A 24,708-nucleotide genomic window follows, 5' to 3' on the forward strand; every position below is an offset into this window, starting at 1 on the left:
TAGCAGCTGCTTTTCTCCAAAGCGCCTTACATCTCAAAGAAAAATACGTGTGCATTACATCAACAGAAAGAGAGACTCAGATGCAGACATGGGATTTTAAAGCACAATTAATTTGTTACTTTGCACCATATGAATAAATGAACATCACACGAGTAGCTGCGTGAAAGTTTTCCGTTATATAACATTTATCATCTCGAAGATATAGAGCATGAACATTTACACAGTCCATGTACTTAAGAGATCATGGGAGAAGTGAGTCCAGAAGAGGTGAGTTTTAAGACCTTTTTTAAATGTAGAGAGAGATTCAGCAGTTCGGAGGGGGGGGGGCGTCATTCCATCACATTAGAGTCAGAACCGACAACCTTCATGCTTTTGGACCTTTTCTGCGTGGGGCCACCAAGCAGGCAGAGGTGGAGGAGCATAACAATCTGGTTGGGGTGAAGCAGATAATCATGTCTTGTAGATATCTGGAAGCAGTTCCATTGATGCTTTTGTAGGCCATAACCAGAGTCTTGAATCTGATATGGGCAGCTATAGGAAGCCAATGCAGAGAAACGAGGAGGGGAGATATGTGGGAACACTTCAGCAGGTCAAACACAAATCATGCAGCAGTGTTCCGTTTAGGACATCCCAACTACTTGTCAGTGAAATCCTACGAGAATACCAAAGAGCGGTATCGGTGTGTGACATCTACCAAAATTGGTACAGTGTCAGATACTGAGACTCAGAAGGGGGATAATTTTTGTCTGCACCAGAAAGTATGCCCCAGAGATGCAAGGGTTTGTTTACATCTGTCACATGGGCGATCTACTTCAGGGTAAATGGTAGCCAATCTGACTTTTGACATGTGAAAATGATGTAAAAGCATCGAACTGTATCAAACTATGTTCTGCACAAATAAAGGAAACCTACACCCTGCTGAGAGTTGATGACCAGTCCTGATCTGATCGAGTGAATTGAAGGTTGTTCTCCCAGGCTGCTCTTATGACAGTCAGAAAAGACAGGTGTATTCTGTTTAAATGTTCATATATCACAGAAATGGATACTATTGTATAAGGGTCTAATTCACAAATGAAAGGAAATGGTGCAGCTGGAGGGAATGCAGGGAAAAAAGGAATTAAATTCTGGACAAAATGCTTCAGTTGCAAGTACCTGTAAAAGTGAGATTTTGGGATATTAAATTCAGCAGATGGCTCATCAGAAGAGCGAAAACACAAATTGACAAACAAACCTCTTACAGATCTCAGACCTCTGCTGTGCCAGCTGTAAATTTCGGAGTCCAAAAGAGAAGAGGAAAGGCATGGGTTCATAATAAGGGGCAACAATGTGGAAAATGACTGGGAACCAAAATGCTCTCTGAACTGGCCCCAGATTTTGAGAATATTATGTACTACAGGTTTGGAGCTGTGCTAGGAAGTTGGAAGAGGGGGAGGGTACACGCCAAAGCCAGCAGCGAAGTGGACTTGGAGGAATTGGGTTCTGTATTCAGCCACACTGGCCCAGGTTGTTTTAAATGGTAATGACTTTACCAGCAGCTAATAAAGTGGATATTCACACCCCAGTAGTAAAACTGAAGGTTTGATAGTGCCATACCTCCTATTTGTTTAAGCCTTTGAAGAAGAGGTCTGAGTATATTCTGAGGGACTGTTTTGGTCCAAATGAATGAGCTTATTTGGAAAGGATAATGAAAAAATGCATAGGCAGAAAAATGGAAATGCACTGAAATATGGGACTACATTTGGGAAGGATATGCTTCTTGACAGCACTGATGTGACCCATAAGCAGTTGATCGTGTGACCAGTGGGCAAAGCCCTGTTTCACGTGCTCTTCTGAAACTGCAGACTTATTTGTGAAAAGGTTCTTGTGGGTCCTTGTTACTTGCGCGTGTAGAAAACTGCTCTTGTTTTGGTAGGCTATTCAAAAATGTTGGGAGATCAAGGTCCTTTACTGTAGCACTAAGAGCCCAATTCATTCTTATTTACACTACTTGTACCCTGGCACTACCAGTCTGTTCATATTAAATAATCTTTGTTACTGTGTCTTTGTACTCTTTATTTTCATAAAGTTCTCTACATTTTGAGTCAAAGTTTTGTTTTATTTTGGTGTAAGTATAAAAAGAAAAAAACATCAAAATGATGTTGTATCTGTGTAGTGAGTATGCAAATCTTTTCAAAGAAATATTGCCAGAAAATTACCACACTGGAATGATAGTTTTACTAAACCACAAGATTGTTAAGGCTTTTACGTAAAAGTTTCACTAGTTTAGTTATTGTTGCTATCTTTACTGTGTTTATATATTAAATTCACAAAGTGTCTCCAAATAAATGAGATCTGTAATAAATTGTTGCCCAAATGCTGTTGATGGGCAGGGGAGAAGTAAGCAGATATGAAAAGTTTACACATTGTCTTTCATGGCTCCCAAGACTGAGGCGATCAGTGAGCTGCACTTGGTGTGGTACTTGTAGAAGTCATAGAAAATTGTCATCAATCTGTAGACCGCCATCAAAAATGTTGGATCTTTATGAATTTTACATTTAAACAAAATGTAGGCTGTAAGTAACAGTGGGTAAACCCACTTGTGTTGAAATCCTACTACTCATTGAAAAAAATCAGTGTAGAGAATTGTAGATTTGGGCATTAAATCTGCATCTGGTGCTCATTCACTGTTTGTGATGCAGAACTTGACACTAGATTATTTTCAGTGTTGTGTTCACACAGCTTCTTTATATTTTTAGTTCTTACTGAACACATTTTTGAAATGGGATTCTGGGTATTTAGTTTTTTTTTTTGTGTGTAATTTCCTTCAACACTTCTCAAATACACAGCTGCATGGTCAAAAGTGCATTTAAGTCTTGCTTCATCTCAAGCAGTGCTTTAACACCATTATTCCTGTAGTTTATATTTGTAGTATTCTATGGAGGGATGCACATATTCAATAGACAGTTACATTTCTTTTATTCCATGTACTGTATGTCTTCCTGTAAACCATGTCATCTTGAGCAGGGCATTGGTGAACATGTCCACTGTAGTTCTCTGCCAAAGGTTACAGAAGAACACAAATGGGACTTTCAACCAAGAGGCCTCCCCTTTGATATAAAAATTGTTTTAGCATCGAAAAGGGCTTGGTGGAATGTCCTTTCGAGGTGCTGATTAACTCTTGTCCATCAGTCTGGTCCACTGAATCATGTCCAGTGTGGGCCAGCCTAAACACCTGTAACCAGGAAGATAAAATTGTCTTCAAAGAGAAATTTGATGCAGCCAAATGAAATGCAAATGTTTGAAATGCAAAGGTTTTCAAAAGCATAAAAATATGATCAGTCAGTAATTTAAATGTTCCAATAATAGTCTGCAATTAGCCTGTAAATCAGAACGTAATAAAATTTTAAATGTATATCTATGTTTTTTGAATTTTTGTATTTTCAAGTTGGAAATAAAATGAAGTTAGTGTTGTAATACAAATATTTTGCCATGGAAACAACAGCATTAGAATTACTCTAGCTGTGTATGCTGGAATGCTTGTTTTAAAAATGACTTCTGATGCCTCTAAAGAAAACTGAGAAAGTACAAACACAAGGAATTTAATTCTGGGGTATGACAGTTTCTTGCCATATAAATATCGTTATAAATATGACTACAACTCCTGATTACTAATATGTGGTTTTTAAAAAGGGTAGTGGAAATTTACTTGCACAGTAGACGTGGTTTCTGGCTGCTTGGTAGTTATGACAAGTCTATGTGGGGTCTGTGTGTAATAGCAAGTGCAGAAAGCTGGACATTAAACAAAATATAACAATTTACTACAGTGTTTTTAATATAAAGGCTTTTTTTAATTCAACGAAGCCTGGTTTGTTTAGAGCCCAGGAAATTTAAATAATGTATTATTATATGCTTTACATTGGATTGTCACACCATGTTGTGTATACTTTGTTTTATGTCCAATGTTTCTGGAATAGGCTTTAGACCATCGTGATCCTGCATTGAACAAGTGGTGCTTCATAATTGTTAAATGGATGGATGCATAGATGGATTATTATCCATCCATGCATTATCAATAGCTACTTGTCCAGTGCAGGGTTGTGGTTGTTCATGCTGTACATTTGGAAAATTACACAATGATTATGTGAAACGTTCAGAAAATGTATAGTTTAGGTGCAGAGTGCACACCGTGGTGAAAGTAGGTAGTGTTTCAGTATATCTTAAACTAATATGGAATATAAAACTGTGGAGTTGAAATGATTGCTGTAGAAGGCTTTGGTCACCCCATATCTTCACTAATGGGGTGAAGCACATTGCAAAGCTAGTTCATAGGAAAATCATTAAACCCTGAAGAGAATGGAGTATTTCATTTACATTTATTAATTTAGCTGATCCTTTTCTCCAAAGCAACTTACAATTTACAAAGCAATTTACAAATTTATAAAGCTGAGTAAATTTTACTAGAGCAGGGTCTTTTAGGGTAAACACCTTGTTCAGAAGTATTCCAGCAGTAAGGAAAATTCAAACCAGCAACCTTTGGATCCGACGGCAGCAGTTCTAACCAATTATGCTACCTGCTGGTTTTCACAATTTTCACGATTCAGAGTGTCCACCAGTAAAGGACATCAGCAGGTTACCTGAAACACTTAACTCCAGGCAGTACCCCCCATACAAAGGGTTGTGTGTCTTTTGGACAGGGTACAAAATCTGAGACCCTGTCCTGCTATCAGAAGAACATCCAAGTTGAGTTACATGATCAGTGGGCTTTTACTTCAGTAACTGGGGTTTCAGTCTCTGAGGTGTGGGAGAGTCCCCATGTTGTCCTGTTAGCTCTTCTGCAAGCTGCTGTTCAAGGGTGGATCTTCAGGCTCTCTTGCTGCTGCTACTCCACCTGACAGCTGTGCAACCTCCGTTTGTGACGGGGCTCCACCCAGATCTATCCCTGCCGCCTCTCCCTCCATCCCAGCAAAACAGCATCCCTGTCCTTGTCTGACCCCATTCAGTGTGCTTATTTGGTAATAGTCTGTGTGACAATGAATATGAGCGTGAGGGGTATAAAAGCAAAGTGTAATTACATTCAGACTGATTAAATGTCATTATATAATTAAGGGTTTATCGCTGTGTGTGATGTGGCCTCACCCTTCCACAGATAGGCCTACACGTAATTTACCATGCTAACTGACTAGATCTCTTTTGATGATGGTTATGTGTTGTTGGTCATTTCCTTGATTGGTTCACAAAGTGAGTAACGTTTACTTGCACGTAAGATAAATAATAGAAGGAAAAAAAGTGTTTGGGCCAAAAAAAAAAAAATCCTTTTCAATTCTTGAATCATTAGTGGGTTTTGAAGGATGTATTATTTTCTGAATGATTATATTTATTCCTTTCGCCAAAGCTGTTCTCCAAAGCAACTTACAATGTTATACAGCTGGATAACTTTTCTGGCACAGTTAAGGCTAACTTTTCAAGAGTACTACACCAGTAGATGAGATTTGATCCGGTAACCTTCGGATCCCAAGGCAGCAGGTCTAACTGTTATGCTCCCAGCTAATTATTTTCTTTTTTCTGATAAACTGTTTTCTTAAGCTTAACCTCACTTGTGGAAATGAGCTGGTGCTTTAGTTCTGTGAGAATCTCGCCCAGGCTGTGACACCATTTCTCCTCTTATTCATGTTGACTTATCCAGCCTTTTATGCTCTGCCCTATAAACACTAGAGGAATACTGAACAAGTCTATTTAGATCAAATTATTATATAACGTCTCATTAGTTGTCATAATTTTGCTGGTAAAGTAATGTTGATAGTTTATTGTTAACCATTATTTAGCTGACACTTTTTTCCAAATTCACTTATCCCATTTAAACAGCTGGATAAATTTTACTGCAGTCATTCAAGGTAAATATTTTGACAAAAGGTACTACAGCAGAAGCACAAATTTGTACCAGTATCCTTGGATTGGTAGGCCATCTTTTCACACAAATATTTTGCTAATGCATAAGTTGTGCAAAAATACATCTGTGCAATAAATGGTACTGTTTAGCTGTAACAGTGGCAGCTGGTAAAGTTGTGGTTAGAGATACTCCATTTGGACCCAAAAGGTTGCAGGTTCAAATCCCACCTTCGGCTGTAGTACCCTTGAGTGAGGTACTTTACCTAAATTGCTCCAGTAAAAACAAAATTTCCCTGCTGTGTAAATGGGTAAATAATTGTACGACGGTTTGGAGAAAAGCATCAGATAAATGTAAAAGTATATATTTTTTTAAATTATGCACAGATAAGGACTGGTTGCTGTAATGTTGAGATGATGCCGAGGCTGATTGTTTAAAGGAACATCATCTTCAGCATGTTGCCTCTGCAACAACTGGAGATCAGTCCTTCCATGTAAGACAGTTCACGCAGGTCGTACTTTGCTGTATTGTCCAGATCTCCCCCCCCCGGAGAGGGACCTGCAGAGACATCCTGACATCTTGAAGAGAATTGTAAGCTGACTTGTGATTTGAATGCAGTGATATTAGTCCTTCAGCTGGAGATTCACCTATTTGTGTCCAGTGGACATTGGCCTTTGAGCAGTGTACTGGCCTCAGCTGATTTACACTGCCTGACTGCTTCAGTGTGGCCACTCAAGTGCAGTCAAGTCAGCTCACAAAACTTAATCAAAAGGAATCCAACTGAGAGAAAATTTCATAGTTTTTATCGTGACATTGCACCCCCAACCCCCCCCCCCCCCCCAAATCTTCCATTTAACTGCTTTCTTTTGCCATGAATTTGCTTCAGTGGAGAGTGCCACCACAAATCCACTTAGCGGTGGATTAAATGGCCCAGTGCGTACGAGGTGGGAGGCGTGCCTTTCCCTCCCCAGGTGTAGGATTACCGTCAAAAGGCTGGGGAGCGCGGCTGGCCTCCGCTTGCGCTTGGTTCGATTTGTCCAGGAAGGCCGACGGAGTGGAAAGATTCCCAGGGAGCTGTTTATTTAGTTGGCGTCAACATGTGTGCAAACTTGTCACTTTCTCTTACAAGTGCTTTCTCATAATGCTGTGTCAAACATTTATTGCCACCCATTAGTCTCCCCCACCCCACCCTCTGGGCGCCATGTGGAAATCTCCCAACTTTATCGAACAAACGTCCAGTCTACAAGGGTAATCGATGTGAGATTAAAGTACTGCAGTCATTCTTGGCGTGATATGTGCCTTTATTTAGGGACGTCGATCCTCTGCGCTTGTGTTTTTATGGCCGCGCCCAGAGAGGCACCCGTCACCCGCAGCTTTCAAAATGCCCTCGTTCTGAATGGGAGATCGGAGTGGCAACTTTCTCTCTCCGCCTGCATAATGACACACTTACCCTTAAATAGAGCTAAGCCCCATTTCCCTGGAACTTCTACAAAAGGAAGGATAACAGATTGTATGTCTTCCTCTGAGATAAAGGCACTTTGCAGAGTCTCGTCTGCTGTCAGCGAGCGAGGTTAGAGCAGCATCATGGGCGGCTCATTTTTCAGATGTCGTGTGTAGCGAGATGGGTGGAGAGTCATAGCTACATTTTTGGCCTCCATTTTACGACGGCAGTTTCCACAACTTGTGGACGGTGATAAGCTGCTGAGTCACAGAAGGGCAGAACTGAGTCAGCGTGGGCTGTTGAGCTCGGTACGCGCCGATTTCAACGACAGATGTGCGCTTGCGCTGCTAGCTCTTCTGTAATTAAGACTGCACGGCCTGTGAGTGTCATTAGTTTCTCAGTGAAATATTTACTGCTGCGATATGCTGAAGATTTCTGAAGTTCGGTCAGATTTATTCAGGCTTGAAAAACCCATTTTATATTATGCAAGAATACACTCCCAAATCTGCCCCCACCCCCCCCACCCACACCCCCTTGTATTTTACTTATTTTGGCTGTTCCATTTTAGAAGCAGGTTGAATTCATTCCTTCATCTATCCATTACAGATAACTGCTTGTCCAATTTAGGGTCTTTGTGGTCCGGAGACTTTCCTGGAAGCGTAGGGTGTGAAGGAGGGTAAACCCTGAATGGGGCTGCCAGTCCATCACAGGGCGAGCACAAACGCTTATTCACTCGCACACTACAGGCAATTTGGAGTCTCAGATTTAGGTGAAGGATCTTTGCATCTTCTTCTATTGTCTGCGTGGGTTGTAACCTGGTGCTCTGGTTTCCGCTCGCACTCCAAAGATGCGCAGTTCAGGTGGTTTGGTGACTGTAAGTTGCCAGTAGGTTTACCCTTCCCCCCCCCCAGTCTTGCACCCAGTGCTTCCGAGATGGGCTCTGTTTGACCGGACCCTGCTCAAGGCGAGCAGTTGCTGAAATTGTATGGAAGCAGTTCTAACACTTTTTACTATTGTAAGAGAGTCATGGCAGCCTTCAAATGCACGACTCCTGTCTTTTCACTGCATCCGTTTTAATTACCATAATATGGGAACGAGCTGAGCCTTTAGCTCCGTTTGGTGTTCCTCACTAATGAAATGCTTTCTAAAACCGTAACAACAAATGACCGCCGGGGGATATAAAGGTCCTCAGATGGGCTCCTGGCTGCCACATCTGTAATTCTGCGAAGAATCCAAATATTCGTTGTGCATCTCATTTGTCAGTTGACATCCAGTGTTTGGCCAGTTTTCATCCCTGACTTGCAAAGTGTTGATGGCTGCTGGAGTATTATATATACATACACACACACACACACACATATATACAGTATATAATATACAGTACATATATATAAAATATATGTAGCGGAGTCATTGAAACACCTTGTTTTGTGCTGTTTTAAATATATGCATTGTCATATCATGTCATTTATCATTGAGGGCACAGTGGTGCAGCGGTGGTAGCCGGGTCCTGCTCTCTGGCAGGACTGGGTTTCGAGTCCTACTTGGGGTGGCTTCATGGCATTCTGTCCTGGATGTGTCCCCTCCCCCTCCATCCTTGTGCCCTGTGTTGCAGGGTTAGGCTCCGGTTAGCCGCGACCCCGCTTGGGACAAGTGCTTTCAGCCTGTGTGTGTGTCATATATCACTATCAAATTTTTATGTTTTATAAAATTTGAGAGTAGTAACTGTGCCACAAGTTAATGATATTTGTAAAAACAGTCTTTCTGAGGGTAAACAAACAGGTATGTGGTGGAATCTGAACTATGTCCTGTTTTTCGACAGTCGAATCTGAATGGTTAATTGTCATGTTTCCAGTGGCACGCCTGCCCCCCCCCCCCCCCCGATCTCACAAGGTTTGGTGGCGAACAGTAGGATCGCCAAACGCTCTGCAAGCTGCACTCTCCTCCAGCCGACTCGCCCGTCGCCATAGCAGGGACCCTGGAGTCTGCTGCTTTCACGCAGTCATCATGATGGCTTCATCAGTGTCAACAATTAAAATGTATTTTCACATATGCAGCAGAAAAAATGTTTTCCTTGTGTCACATTTGCATTCTTTTTTGTAATAAATTCTACAAGTGCAATGATTAGGGGCACCACCTTGACATACCTGGGTGTGAAGTTCTGGACGGAACACTTTTTGCAGTATGTTTTGTTGCATGTGAGGTTTGGCATGTGGATTTCTATTGTAAATGTTCTTGATTGTGTTTTATGAGTTCTTACATTCATTCATATAGCTGGTGCTTTTACAGCTTACAATGTAAAGCTACTTACGATTATGTACCCCTTTATACTAACAGCTGGGCAGTTTAGCTGGAGCAATTCAGGGTAACTACCTCACTCAAGGGTACTACAGCTGGAGGTGGGAATCAAACCTGCAACCTTTGGGTCCAAAGGCAAAAGCTCTAACTGCTAGGCTACCTGCTGTCTATTTCTTGACACCCAGCGTGGACCATGGGTATGTGCTTTAGCACAAGGATTGCTTTCAGTGATTTAATCTGCTGGGTCTTTGTCTCTGCACTCATTTCCTGAAGGAAGTCTCCCCACTCTATGTGCGTTGTCGTGTAACCTGAGGCTCAGAACTGAACTCAGTGTGGAGAGTGGATTATATAATGGCACTATTTCAGCTATGTCAGTGCTTCCTCCTCCCCCAGTGCGTCTCTGCTTTCCCTCCCCACCTCACCCCTGTCACTTACAATACCAGTCCAGTAATATCAGGCAGTGTTGCTGGTCTTGAGCTGGGTGTGAGACATCTGATGCAGGTGACTGACAGGGAAACAAAAGCTGCAAGCCTGTGTCTTCCACGGGAACAGTGTGTGACCAGAGGATGGAGCCCATGACCACATATTTGCAACAACACTCCTGTTTTTAATACCTCGCCATTGTCTTCATTGTATGTGGATTGAAGAGGCCATAATGGATTAGTGAGCAGCATTTGAGTCTGAGAGCACAGAGTTAATATTATTTATTCTCACTGCATTGCAGACGTAGATAAAATGACTACCATGGTATTGTCATATTCTTCTGGGGTAATTCAGGTTAAGCATCTCATTTAAAGATACAGCTGTAACGCCCTTCAACAGACTCGACCCAGCAGCTTTCAGGTTAGAATTTGGTGGCTTTAGCTGCACCTCCTGCTGTGTGTATTTTCAGGGAAAGATCATCCCAGTGTCACTACGTGGCTGCAGAACCGGGAATGATACACAGATGAACGTTTGCAGCCGGGTATCCACCTTTGCTGCTTACATATACACGCAAACATACCATGTACACACAAAGCAGCGGTTTTCTTCCCACCCCGGTGTGCTGAGCTCGGGGTCTGGCCTGCCTTGCCGGGGATAACCCCGCCGGCCACCATTGTTTTCAAGGCGCTGTGGTTAACAGAACACAGCAAGGACAAGTTTGATCAATTATTCATTCCTCAAACAGTAGGGCAGGGAACTGTGGTCTTTTCTAAGAGGAGCTGGGCGCCAGAGGCGTTGCGGATAGCGGCTTTTGCCTTCAGTACTATGTTTTCAGCTATGTTTCTGTGCCTTAGCTACACACACAGATTTCTTTATGTATGCATTTTCACAGATGTTATTCAGAGCTACAATACAAATACGGTACTCTCCTCTGTCCCACACTGCAGAAGTACTTAGCAAGGTTAACAGAGGAAGGGCAGCTAGTAGCATAGCGATTAGAGCTGCTGCCTTTGAACCCAAAGGTTGCCAGTTTGAGTCTCATCTCCAGCTGCAGTACCTGTGATCAAGGTACTTACCCTAAATTGCTCCAGTAAAATTACCCAGTTGTATAAATGGGTAGATAATTGAAACTACCTTGTTAGTTGCCTTGGAGAAAAGTGTCAGCTAAATGAATTAATGTGATGGAGTATGTCTGCTCTCAGCAGAGCAGTGTAAGTACAGATTCTGAGCACAGCTTAGTGTTTGTAAGGGTGCCTTACAAGATGTGGGATCCACTTCTTGAAATCCTGTTAGTACCTTGGTGAGACACACAGAAAATATCCCCAGCGCTGGAGGTGGATGGGAAACGGGTCAGATGCAGTCTGTGAATACAAAATGGGAAAAATCTGGGTTCGGGTACAAGTGTACCATCTGCTAAAAGCTGAAGCCCTGAGCAGTGGGCTCCATACACCTGGCATCAGCAGCGAGGTCCAGTCCTCGGGAGCGCTTTGCTGAGTGCTATCGCTGCTGTAGTTGGTCTGAGTTTTCATCAAACCTGCAACCCATGGGACTAAGCACGGGATAAGGCTCAGTCCTATGGTTGGGAAAGCATCTGTCCTTTATGTCCACCATGCATAACACTCACCTGAGACACTAATTGGGGACAGCCGGTAGCATGGTGGTTAGAGCGGCTGCCTTTGGATCTAAAGGTCGCAAGTTCAATCTCCAGCTGTAGTACCCTTGAGCAAGTTACTTACCCTAAATTGCTCCAGTAAAATTATCCAACTATGTAAATGGGTAAATAATTGTAACCTTAATACTGTAAGTTGCTTTGGAGAAAAACCTTGAGTAAATGTAAATCACATATAACGTGACAACAGAATGTTGAATTTTAGAAACAGGCATGTTCAGTGGTTTTTTGCATTCTTGTGAGCGGCTGAGTGTGTTTTCTATGGGCGCTGGATGTCCTCCTTGAAGCAGGAATAACAGATCACAGGAGCAGAGGAGAGCAGGCTGGTGCACTGCCGGAAGCGTCTGGCTCACGGTTGCAATGAAATATGGAGAAGGATAGAGGGGCTCTTTGTGCCATTTGTGATATTCATTGAGTGGCCTTGTTTCCTCTCTGTGGTTGTAACCATGGACACACACTGCAGCGTGAACGCCAAGTGTTCTCGCGAACACACTGGACAAATGGCTGTAAGGTTGTGGCTGTTGTACCTTTGACAAACATGTGCAGCAGCAATTGCACGTGTTCCTCAAATTGCTATTTTAAGGCACATTCGTGGCTTTGAATAGAAGCAACAATATGGTATGTATCTTGAACTAAATTCCCCAGCCAGCAGGCCGTTTGTCAACTCCAGTGGTGTTTTCTATCTCTGTTTATGGGTCTGTCTGTGCTTTTTTATTCAGCGTGTCAACAGCTGTGTTTTCTCATTGCAGTCAATGAATTTGTGAACACCAACTGTAGTGTGAGGACTTATGGATTGTAGCTGTGTAAGCTTACGGTCGCAAATCCCAGTTTGTCTGCTTTCTGGACCCGGGCAAGACGCAAGAGCTCATCTGAGCTGCTGTTACGACACCCGCATCCACCCAGGTTGCAGTGACTTCACAAAGTTTCCTGCAGTTGCTACACCTCAGTGGGGGATGCCGATCCATAAATGCAGCCTCAGAATACTTCAGTCAGATGATTGGATTTAGAGTAGGGCAGCAGATCTACCTTTGAATCCAGTGGAAATCATTTCTTAATGTGACTGTGAAGCCCTGTCTAGTTAACCTCAGCCCTAGGTATGTTTTTGAAAGATTTTGAATTTTGCGCAAGTTAAACCTGGACGACCCTGAGCACAAAGGGTGTGATTTACAAAATGAAAATCTTATCAAGGCTCTATCATTACTCCATGAGGCTGGGAGGGGTATGGGGGAATGAAAAAAGATTAATTAAATTCAATAGGTTTTAATGAGGTAGTGCGTATGCAGCATAGGCTAATGCCCTCGAACGATTATGTTGCTGTCACGCTGAGTGTGTCCAGACTGTCCAAAACGCAGCATTATTGTAAGCCGATTGTCACAAGCATTTTTACGTGATGAAGATTGATTTTGTAGTTAAGTGAATTACAAGGGTGGAGCCATGCTCTAAGTATTTTTTTTTTCTTTTTTTTTTTTTTTGTCATCAGAATACAGCAGGCCCTCTCATAACTTGATTTGTTTCATTAACAAGGGCCAATTGAATCTGTGTCCAGGTCTGCTTCCTCGGCCAGGCCTAGCTTGAACCTGTGCTCCGGTGCTGCTTCCTACTTGCACTGAGCTGGAACCATTGTGGCCTAACCCAGTTATGTATGTCCCACATAATGAACTGTGCTGGCATCGATGGCAGCGCAGCTCAGCAACTACATTCCCATGCCTCCTGTAGCCTTTACTACCAACCACAGGTCACCGTGTGATCAGGCCTAGGTGGTCCGGGAGCAGGAAGGAACCCACTCCTCCTGTAAGTACCCTTGGTCAGGGTACTTTCTCTGAATTGATATAAAGGTGGTGCATGATTTACGATGCTTTGACTTACAATTTTTTCAACTTTATGATGGTGAGCTGCCGATAGACATTCAGTTGAAACCGCATTTTGAATTTAGATTTTTTCCGGGGCAAGCGATTATGTGGTGTGTGTACTCCCTTGCGATGCTGGATGGGGCGGCGATCCGCATCTCCTAGTCTGTCATGCAGAGGTGTGTATTAGGTGTATTAAATGCATTTTTGACTTACGATATTTTCGACTTACGATGGGTTTCATAACATAACCCAATCGTAAATCGGGGACCACCTGTGGTGAGAATACACTGCTTACTCTGGGTCTCCTTTTACAAAGATGTCACTTACTTGAGGTTTAATAAACCTTGAATGTTTATAATCAAACCTCAACCCGAACCAAGGATTTGGTTGGAATCCACACAGGTTTTCCTCGCTCTTTGCTTGTTTTTCTTGATGTGTCACAGTAAAAGAAGTTAAAATGGCCAAATAAAGTTACCCACATCCCGTACACAAGCCACTTTTGAAGTGTGTGTCCTTTACTGGCTAGTTCAGAGCGTTGCGGGACAACCTTGTCTGACTAGAACATTTCTTAGATCACATATCTGCCATACACAACCCAGAGACAGGAAGTAGCAAGAAAATCCTAGAAATCTAGGCACCCAGATGCCACAAAGCTTCCCGAAGCACAGGGGAATACATTGCTGGGTAAAAGAAGCCCAAGGTTGACTAACAAAGTGAAAAGGACAGATACAGCTGTGTGGGACTTAGATTAGAAAGGGGTTTTCTAATGTGGTACACGTGCTGAGTCAGCATCTGGCCTGGAGTTACGTAGAACGAACATTTCATTGCTTCAAGAATCATAGAGACTTTGACGATGTTTTTTCATTTATTCGTTTAGCTGACACTTTTCTCCAAGCTACTTGCAATTATTTACATTTTTATACAGCTGGGCAGTTTAGGGTAAGCACCTTGTTCAAGGGTACTAAAGCAGTAGATGGGATTTGAACCGGCAACCTTCAGATCCAAAGGTGCTACACTAGCAGTTGCCCCATGTTTTTGTTTTCCCTGTAGCTCAAATCTTTTCTCACTGCCTAAAGAGACCTGAGCATCAAACACTGAATAAAAAAAAGCAATGGAATTATTTACTTTTACTGACAGAACATGAAGAGTCCATTTCCAAATTTATTTTCTATTTGTTTCTCCCCACTTTGATCTCGTGATCAATTTGTCTTGATGTCACCTATTATTTGCTATTTTTAAAGCAGTGTATAGCTACCTATGCAGCGGTTTCTGGTGGAAATTGTGTTAACTGTTGTTTCAAAGCAGATGGGTGCTATCAAATGGCAAGAACATGAGTCACAAGCGCTGTAGTGTAAATATAACTTTTCATTCGCCTGTTGACTGCAAACTCATTATGTCTCTACTGCACGTTGTTAGCGTTAGTTTTAATAAGCAGGGACTATCATTCGGGCCCTATTTGCTCGATTTGACAGCACATGGTTGTTACTGTTCAGTTTTACCCCTCTTTATGTCCTGGAGCACTGTGCCAGCATGGCTGGAAACACTCTGTATGTTCTTCCTGAAGAAAGGCCTCACATGTGAGGGATGCGAAATGGCACATGGCGCACCCCAGTGTTGCCGTAGGAGTAGGTCTGGTACTAAATGGTAGAAAAACTCTGAGACTAAAATGGGTAAAAATGCATCTATTACTGACACAAAAACACGAAAAACCTGCAGCACACATTTGTTGTTGACCTTAACTTAGGCTTTTTTGATGCCGTGTGTTCCACAGTTCTCGGTGCAAAAATGTCCAATATTTAGATGGGTTAGTGACGTGATCGGGCTCCTTAAACAGCCGGTGTCAGAGCCTGCAGGGTCTCTCGGTGTGGGAGAGTGCCATCTGAACATAGATCTCTCACATGGATGCCCCCGGGCAGCCCCCGAGAGCTCCGTCATGTGCTTGGCAGTATGGCGCGGGGAAATGTATTAACAATGGCAGATTACAGCCGCATGTGGCTTTCCACATGGTGTCTATGGCAGAAGTAGGTCTGAGGCCTACATAGAGGTGCCGAGTGAAGCGGCCCTAAACACCGTCTCCTCCTGTAATCTGCTTTAAGGCTCATTCACACTTTTTTCTCAAGGCAGGTAACAGGGCTTGCGTGCACTGGTGAGACCCTTTTACAATTTCTTATCCCCTTGTGCCTTAGAGAAAGTGATATCATTTACACGGAAATAATTTTAGACAATGTGCTACACTAGTTTCTCTCTAAAACAAAGGCCGAGGTATCCACACACAAACTCCAACTCAAATATCCACTCTGTGTCCAGACTCTACCACTGGGTACCATCCTTGCTCTGTCCCCCATTGCCATGTGGCTCCTTCACAAACATGTGCTTCCGAGGCTGTCTCCTAGGTTACTCAAGCTTCTTCCTGTCATCTACAAGCACAGTATCCCATCATACCTGGTGTGTCACTCTGTGCACATTTATCTGGATAGCTTAGCTGAGATCAGGGCTTGGGTTTTTCCAGAGCAACCTCTTTGTGTGTGTGTGTGTGTGTGTGTGTGTGTGTGTGTGTGTGTGTGTGTGTGTGTTGGTTAGTTTACACACATGCAGCACAGTCGGCAGAGCAAAGTTAGCAAAGCTTTGCGTTTCCCGAACCGATTCAATCGACCAGCATTTTATGGCCGTATTGCTGCAGGGTATGGAGCAACAGTGAAATCATGTCTCCACACACAGACTCAGTTTTATGTTCTCCATGGTCAGTAGGAGAATGGCCCAAGTGCCTTGAAGTGAGAATTAGGACTTAATAAAAAGCAGTTTTACCTTATGCTTTAGTAGCAAAATAGTCTGCGGTGTAGAAAACTGACAAAAAGGTGTGACGCAACAAATACAACACATTTCTCTGCCCTCATCGTGAAGCAAACCAAGTTTATACCCAGAATTTTTAAACTGCAAGCTGTTCACATGGAAGCAGCAGTGTAGGAGTATAACGACACTGTGGGAGTGAACTCCTAAACTGTCTATTTATGAGCAGGTCAATATTCTGTAGTCAGAACCTTAATCTTTTGGATGTAAAAGTACCCCGGTGAGGAGGGGGTATCTGCAGGCCCAGCTGTTCACTGCTCCCCATAGGCACTGCATTGGGGAGGGATGGTCCTCTGGTCCAGGTTCCTTCTGTCCTTCGTGGTTTCCCTTAATATTGTTCTGTTTGTGCTGTCTCGCACAATCACATCTGATATTTAAGATAATGAATGACATGTGAGGTTGGCATAGCAGTTTCAATATAACTGCTTGCTTTTACTCAATAAGTGCTGTGTTCATGTACTAATATGTACCACTTCCTTTACTGTAATGTGCAGTGCTGTGTTTAATACCTGCACTAGGTGCTTAAAATAAGGGCTTTACTGGTTTCACATTGTAACTTTTTCTTCTATGGCATCTTACCCAGAAAAATGTGTTTCTTGGCTTTCAGATTGTGCTGACCTTGTGTGTCATCATGAAGGTAGTAAAAAATAGACCCTGGGTTCATAAATAAGTTGTGTGTGTCCTCTTCTGTGAGCTCTAGAAAGTGCCCTGTAACCTGTACTGGTAGTTTTACCCATTTATTCAGCGTTGCTGGAACCTCGCACACTGTGCTTGAAGAACATTGTGGTAGTGCTTACTTGGCATGCTACTGTACTGTAGAGCATCTGTTCATGAAAGGACAAAATGTTTTCAAAGTTGACATCATCCAGAACATAATGTGTCTCCGATTAGCTGGTTAAAGCATTTCTGGTCATCCAGTCTACTGCAACCAAACAGTAATAGGTGAAATATGCTTTTATACAAAGCCGTTGTTGCGTCCAGCCAACACTCAACGAGCCAATGTTTGCTGTCCCCTTTAAATACTCATCACCTTATTGCAGAGCAGAGAGGTAACGTTCTCCTTCCTTTTGGCACTGCAGGTTAACCAGGACAACGTGGTCAAAGTGGGCCACAGACAGGTGGTCAACATGATTCGGCAGGGAGGCAACCACCTGGTCATCAAGGTAGTCACAGTCAGCAGGAATATGGACCCTGAGGACACGGCCCGGAAGAAAGGTAAGCTGTCCATACACCTGGACCGTTTCTCACACCCTCCCTCGTGTAGCGAGAATACAGGATGATCTCTCTCCTCCACCATGTGACCCTGTGTATTGACTCAGTCCAATGTAGGTGACAAGGAAAGCTTTCTGCATGACCAGCTCATTCTCTGGGACAGAGGCTATCAGAGGCTATTAGTTTGTGTCAGTGACATGGAAATGAGAGAAATGCGTGGTAAAAGCTGTGTGCCCCAGCCTCTGAGGTGAGATACCAGTGTGTGGGGGGAGTGGGAGTTGAAGGCAAATCTGGGCTATCTGCAGAGGGGTGTGCCAGTTCTGCTGTCAGAGCTTCTAGAAATGCGTGGCCTAGGCCTCCAGGGGCATTGGGACCGAACAGATTTTTGCTCCAGGTTCTGAACCCAGAACAGTGTTCAAGAATGACCAGGAGTGCAATACTTCTGAGCACTGAGGTATAGGCACCTCCTCTGTGCCTCATGAGCGCTTAAATAGGACTACAGAAGTGGTTGTTCAGATGAATTGACTTTTTAATATTCAGTAGGAAGGCGAGGGGCACCCGGGCAGGAACCAGTGCGTTGATGGGCTCTGAAATATTTTACTGAATATTTTCACTGAAATCATTTCAGTGAAAAGTACCAGAGGGCTCTAGGTGCTTCTCAAGTGTGTGCCATTTGATGCTCCTCACTCCATTAAAACGTGAATCTCCCACCCTCCCTCTGTCTCTGATCTATTGTTAAAGCACCACCACCACCAAAGAGAGCACCGACCACAGCGCTGTCCATGCGCTCTAAGTCAATGACCTCTGAACTCGAGGAACTAGGTAAGCATGGCACTGCAGGAGGGCGCGGAGAGCAACAATGCCACGTAGGCATGTTGTGGACGGTTAGAGGGGCAGGCTGTCCATGCAGCATTTTGACTCCACTGTTTATGTAACGGACAGGCGGGAATACAACATGTAGATGTTGAATAACTGGGAAGAGAATATCTTGCAGTATGGTATTTGTATTTACTTATTGACTTTATTTACTCAGTGGCTATAGGGACTGCTATTGCATTGAATACTTTAAATGAAACACTTTTCTTTAATAATTTTTTTCTATCATTTTTGTTTTGTTTCTGCTTAATTAGTGGACAAAGGTAAGGCATGCAATGTATTTTTTTTTTGGTTTATCTATGTTTTTCTCATGTGAACGTTCTTTTTTTTTCATATGTTTCACAAATTAATTTTTTCATGTCACATATTTGTTAAAATCTGGACGTGGAACCTCTGTTTTTCCAGCATTGTTCTAGTATGAACCGTAACCCCCACTCCCTGCTCCCCACTGTCTTTCCACCACATACCAATTAGTTTCCAGATTTCTCCTGCTCTTAAATGTGAATCATCAAGCATAAATCAAAAGAGGGCACTGGAAATATGCAGCTTTGTCATGACAAGCCCAGTGTTGAAATCATAAGGAGCTGTGATGCCTCATTAAAACTGTCAGTTGGGTGGACTGGATGGTGTGCCATGTTGTGGAACACTGGACAGGAAAGACAGCACCTTGAAAGCAGAATTGGAAAAGGAAAAGCTAAACTGAAGTCCACCACTGGAAAATGATGCCATGTGCTACTTTCCTGGGGGTTTTCTGTTCTCAGGATTTTGTTGATTGCCCCCATTTACTGCATTTCTCACTCTTTTTTTTTTTTAGCTTGTTTTCTCGCCCTAGAAGCTACAAAAGGAAGTGACAGGAGATTTACGAGGGGTCCAGTTTTCTCGGATGCTATTATGCAATCTCATTCTCTTCCCTGTGGTTGTAGCTCCATTTGGCACGTACTGATTCTACCAAGACAGGCTTGTCTCGCAGATTACTTGAGCCATCAGGCCTTCAGAAGGCTTTCCCTCCTAAATGCAGACAAAGAATTATTGAGCCAAGACTGTGGTCAAATAATTTATGAGCAGCCCCCTTGAGCATGAGGTTAAACCTTAGGTACCACAGGTACTTTTTATACTTTGCACACTGTGAATCAAGATGTATCTTCATGTGGAATTTATATTACACCATTTAACAAGATGAGTGAAGCAGAAGAAAATGCAAAATTAGATTTTTGTACCATTTTGTACTGAGGTAGCTTTATTACTTTCTTATCTTCTCTGTCCTATAACATAAAATATTACAAGCTAGCAGGAAGTAGAGGCAAAAAAATGAACAAACATGTAGTGAAGGCATGGTGTGCAACTATCTACAGGAATAATAAAATGACCAAAAACAAAAAAGCTTATAATCCTTTTGTGTGTGATGGTCTGCAGTCAGTTATATAAAATAATAATATGGAGGCAATTGCTGGACTTCTTATTCTCTACAAAATTATGCTTTCAAGGAAGTTGGATGTGAGTGACACAAACAAGGAAAAACAACTTTAATAAATGAAGGATAAGTGGAAAAAATGAAAGGTATCAAGGCAAGTACTTTGCATTCTCATTAAGCCCAGCATTTTCAATATCTTGGAAGTATTCGTCTTACAAAGAAAACATTCTTGCAGGAATTTATTGTCAACAGTAATGAGGCAGAGCGACTGGCTGACTGGCCCCTTGCAGGATTGGCAGTACCATGTTGACATTATTCATGGTAAATCAAAGGGTAATTCATATTTTTCACTCATACGCAGTGTAGCCCTTTATAGAAAATTAGCTGGGTGTTCAGGACCACAGTTAACGCCTGTATTGTTTATTGATCCGTTTGATGCTGTATACGTCTATAAGTCTATAAAGAGTCTTGATTTATAGTTGATGATAATTACTTGAGCTCAAATTAAGAGCCATTTTCTTTTTGGGTTTTTTTTTTTTTTTTTTTCTCCTGCCGTCAGGGAGGGATGAAGTTGTGGTGGCTTTAGATGGTTAGGATTTTGATCCCCCCCCCCCACACCCCCAGTCCCTGCTTTTATACCCAATGATGCAGTGTAGTTTTTCCCCCTTAAGTGTTTATAACCTTATGAGGTTGCCTGCCATCTCCCTAGTAAAGCATTGTAAGTGATGTGAAACATGTGCGCTGATACAGCTCATCCCACAGTGGAGTCATAACCGTGATCAGGAATGATTTCTGCCCCATTCCCTACTACTTCCAGAACATTTTACAATGTCCATATGCCAAGAATAAAGCTGGTGTTAATCTCCCACAACTAAATCACCATGTTTATTCTCCTGCCTTTTGCAGACATTGTAGTATGGAATAGTTTCAGACTTCGGGGTGTGGCTATTAGGTTGGGACATAATGGCTCTTGTGTCATAGTGAGGACTCATGTATACTTCTGGCCAAAAGCACTGTGATGTCATGGTGTTCCTCAGCATCAGCAGAATTGTGTGTGGCTGTGGGGAGACTTTGCAGTGTGGCGAGATGAAACTTTCTTTGCCATCATTCATTTTTCTGATGGGTGTGCTCTTCAAATAAGTGTGTACATTTAGACTGTGCCTTAGTGCTGTAGTCCTTTATGTCTTGTTCTTATGCTTGTGGACCAGTGACGGAAGCGTCTTTAGGACAGTGTGGCTCTTATGATCATCAGTGAAGCCCTCAGTCTTGATTTGACTTGAACACATCTGATCATTTCTAGCCATCGTTTCATATTTTTGATTTCTTGTTTGTGTTGGTCTTTGTTTCCCTGTCCTGTTGGTCTTGCTACTGCACATGCATCTGCAGGGATATTTTTGTTGTGTCAGCAGAGATAACATGTGGAGAAGACCAATATTGCTTTTGAGAAGTAATGCATAATCTATCAGAAGCTTGTCAGATTGCATAAGCATATTTTGTTGGTTAAAAAAATCTGAAAACTCATGCTGAAAGGAAGAACCTTAGAGATCAGTAACATCTGAGCTGTCCAGTTTCAAAGAGCTGTGCTATGAACTATTCTTAAAAGGCAAGTCCCACTACACCTTTACGCTATGTCAAATGGCAGACTTATGTTGTCTGTCCAGTATAGACACCATTTTGCTTTCAATTGTAGTAAACTTAACCTTTTAATGATTCCGCACAAACACAGGAAAATAATAAATCAATTTGAGTGAAGAAAGATGAGGTTGATTTTCCAAATCAACCTATATATAATGATGTAATGAATTTCTACAATGAAATATGGGGAATTTGTTTAAGGAAATACAGTATAATGAAAATATTTATTTTATTTTTCTGGGAGATAGACTAGTGTACAGGATGCCTTTTGTTCATGTTTCACTCAGATATATCTGTAAAGCATTAATTCAAATTACAGATTACTTTTTCTGTTTTCAAGCCACCTTGAGGAAAAAGAAGGGTGGTAAGTTCAATAGGCATGTTTGTCCAACACATATATTTTAGTTTATTTGTTCCAACGCAAATTATTTTTTTAAATTCTGATTTGTTAGTTAATATTTTGACATGTTTTGAATTGCATTAATTTTGCATGTTTTTTCTATTACAAATTAAAAAGACAAGATAATAGTTTACACTAATACTAACATTATAAAGCCCAAATGTGTACACAACTACATATAGTCCACAAATACAAGAAATCCGTAACAAAAATTGCAGTCCTGAGATATGAAATCTTTTTAATTTTTCACATTGAAAATATGTATATACATATCTACTATATACATATGTTCAGTTGAGCAGAATTTTGTAGACCATGTTCTTTAAGACAGTAGCTATTAAATTGTTGTTTAAGTTCTAAGCACTCTTGAACAATTCTGCTGTGCTAAAGTTTCCTTGCCGTTGCAACGGAACTTATTTACCATGCTTTATTTAAAGGTTCAGTTTACTTTTAAAATACATATGATTATATAAGATGAACATCCAATGATAAGATGTAAGGTTATAAGGTTTTTGGTTTCTATTTTTGACATTGCTGTGTACATCTACCATAGATTCCACCAATTATTTCTCCCAAAAGGAGAAACTGTTTTCTTTAAAAGCATTACAATATCTGGGCCTCCTTTGACTCACTGAGACACAAGCTGTTGCCATGGCAATAGTGCTGCATTTGTCTAATATAGAAACATTCCACCTGGAAAGCGGAATCAAAGACAGATTTCCAGTGTTGCTGTTGCCACTTTCCGTACAAATCTGACAGTAACGGTTACAGAGGGAGAAACGGCCTGGCGTGATCAGGCCATCCACAAACATTTCTTTGACATGTCGAGAGACCTGGTGCTGGGGGAGGGACCTTGTGTTCGATACTGCAGCATCGCCGCATCCTGGAAACAGGGAGTAATGTGGTCCTATTGCAGATAGGAGGGTTAGGTTTTTGATGGCCTAGCAATGCATACAGGGCCCAGAGTGTTTCCGATCACAAGGGGGCATATGGTTTACCCGCCATCAAGGTAACATAATGCTCTTCCTACAAGAATGTGCAGTTTTATCTATTATGTCAAATTCATGACAAATTTGATGCAGAAATGCATGTAACACTATCGGAATGTATCACGTTTGCATTTATTCTTTTAGCAGACTCTCCAAAGCGACATAGACTCACAGTTAAGATAGTCACCATGATCAGTTGTGTTTATCTTGTGTGAAGTCGAATAGAGTAATCCTGATTGGGAAGGTGAGGGATGGATTTGATGGTTTGTGTCTGTGTGTATTATGCAAGGGTGAACTGGTGTATTGCTAGTGTTCTGGACCACCTTATAGGCTGCTGTCATACTTTTCAATCTGTCATAACCAGGAAGTCCAGTAAAGTACATTTCACTAAGCTTTCTCACTAACATTCATTCTGTCACTTGATATACTACTGCACAAATTCTGTATTGCGCAGAACAGGGTTTCGTGCTAGTATCGGTGTCTTATTTTGCATAAATACCATATTACACTACACTAAAAACAGCTCTTTTCTGCTCAGTTTATCTGGTCCCAGTAGTACTGTTATGACTTGCTTCAGGAGTGCGATTAGGGCAGGTCTCCTCGGGTCCATAAATCCAGGCACCCAGTGAGATGCAGGCGCCTGTGGTCTAACTTGCTGTATCGCGGCACACACTTTCCACCACTGAACTTCCTTCTCTTCCATTTCTGTGTAGATGCTCAGCCTTCAAATATTGAGGGTCTGAAGAAGAGGATTGTTTTTCAAGTCACTCTAAGTAAACACCTAATGCATGGTGGCTTTCCCAACAACTGCTAGCATGTTGCGCAGTGGCTCAGACCTAAGAGCAGTCTGATCCAAGCAAATAAAGAGCTTGCACGGCTTTGACGTTGACCACTGTTTTCTTTCAGTTTGATTTTATTTTAATTTTCATTTTATTTTATCTGCATTTTGGAAAGGATCCTTAGTCCATTGGCTTGATGGCTGATTGAGATAGTGTGGTAGCAGATAGCTAGCATGCTGTTAAGGGGGCGTGGCTATGTTTTCCAGACAAAGTGGATGAGATGCCTTCCCAGAAGTCCACACGGGACAACGTGTCAGTGGACATGCGGGTTGCTACCATTAAACCACGACCATCCAGCAGATGTTTTGCAACTCCCTCAGATACTGATGTGAGTAGGCCATCCCTCGTTGCTCTGGTGAGCTGTGAGCGCACGGTGCTGTGCTTCTGAATGATGTAGCTCATCATGCACTGCACAGATAGAAGACATTTATGCTGATTTTCTAGGGTTTTCCCTTAGATGCAAACTGCGCTTTCTTTTATATTGATTTTGACACGTGTGGTATAGTGGAAAGTTATTTATCTTAAAATATTCCCACCTTAGAAAGCCGATTGTTTGTACACTTGCATATATCTAATGCTAGAGTTTATGAAGACGCACATTTGACTTATCATTTATGACTTAGGCAATGATCAAGTTCTATAAGACGTTGTGGTGTCAGCCTCATTCTCTCCCTTCGCTCACCCCTTGCTGCAGTCCACATACGATCGCCAGGGTGTGGCCGCGGTTCCACCTACTGTGCCAGGGAGTCCCAGAGGCTCCTACCTGGGTGTGCCAAAAGGCACAATGAAGCGGCAGAAATCAATAGGTAATGTCTCCAGAAGATGGCCCTCCACATCTGTACCCCACCACCATCCATCACTGTTCCTCCCCAGTCCTGGTCTGACACTAAGTCATGTCTCTGGTGTGGTTTAGTTTTCTTCTGTACCCCTTGACATATCTCTTGATAATAGATTG

At 42.2% G+C, this 24,708-nt stretch overlaps 1 protein-coding gene across 5 annotated transcripts in view; it reads left to right on the forward strand.

Moving 5' to 3' along the window:
- shank2b (SH3 and multiple ankyrin repeat domains 2b) overlaps nucleotides 1-24,708 on the forward strand; it is a 157,879-nt gene that overhangs the window by 116,917 nt on the left and 16,254 nt on the right. For 3 of the 5 annotated variants that reach the window (XM_029256178.1, XM_029256181.1, XM_029256182.1), the window contains 6 exons: nucleotides 17,471-17,606; nucleotides 18,345-18,425; nucleotides 18,734-18,742; nucleotides 21,866-21,889; nucleotides 23,960-24,081; nucleotides 24,448-24,559. In XM_029256178.1, the coding sequence (XP_029112011.1) occupies nucleotides 17,471-17,606; nucleotides 18,345-18,425; nucleotides 18,734-18,742; nucleotides 21,866-21,889; nucleotides 23,960-24,081; nucleotides 24,448-24,559 (484 nt within the window). The remainder of the gene's footprint in view (nucleotides 1-17,470; nucleotides 17,607-18,344; nucleotides 18,426-18,733; nucleotides 18,743-21,865; nucleotides 21,890-23,959; nucleotides 24,082-24,447; nucleotides 24,560-24,708) is intronic. The other 2 variants (XM_029256179.1, XM_029256180.1) reach the window with 2 other exon arrangements.

The sequence above is a fragment of the Scleropages formosus genome, chromosome 11 (genome assembly GCF_900964775.1).
Source record: "Scleropages formosus chromosome 11, fSclFor1.1, whole genome shotgun sequence".
NCBI classification, from domain to species: domain Eukaryota; kingdom Metazoa; phylum Chordata; class Actinopteri; order Osteoglossiformes; family Osteoglossidae; genus Scleropages; species Scleropages formosus.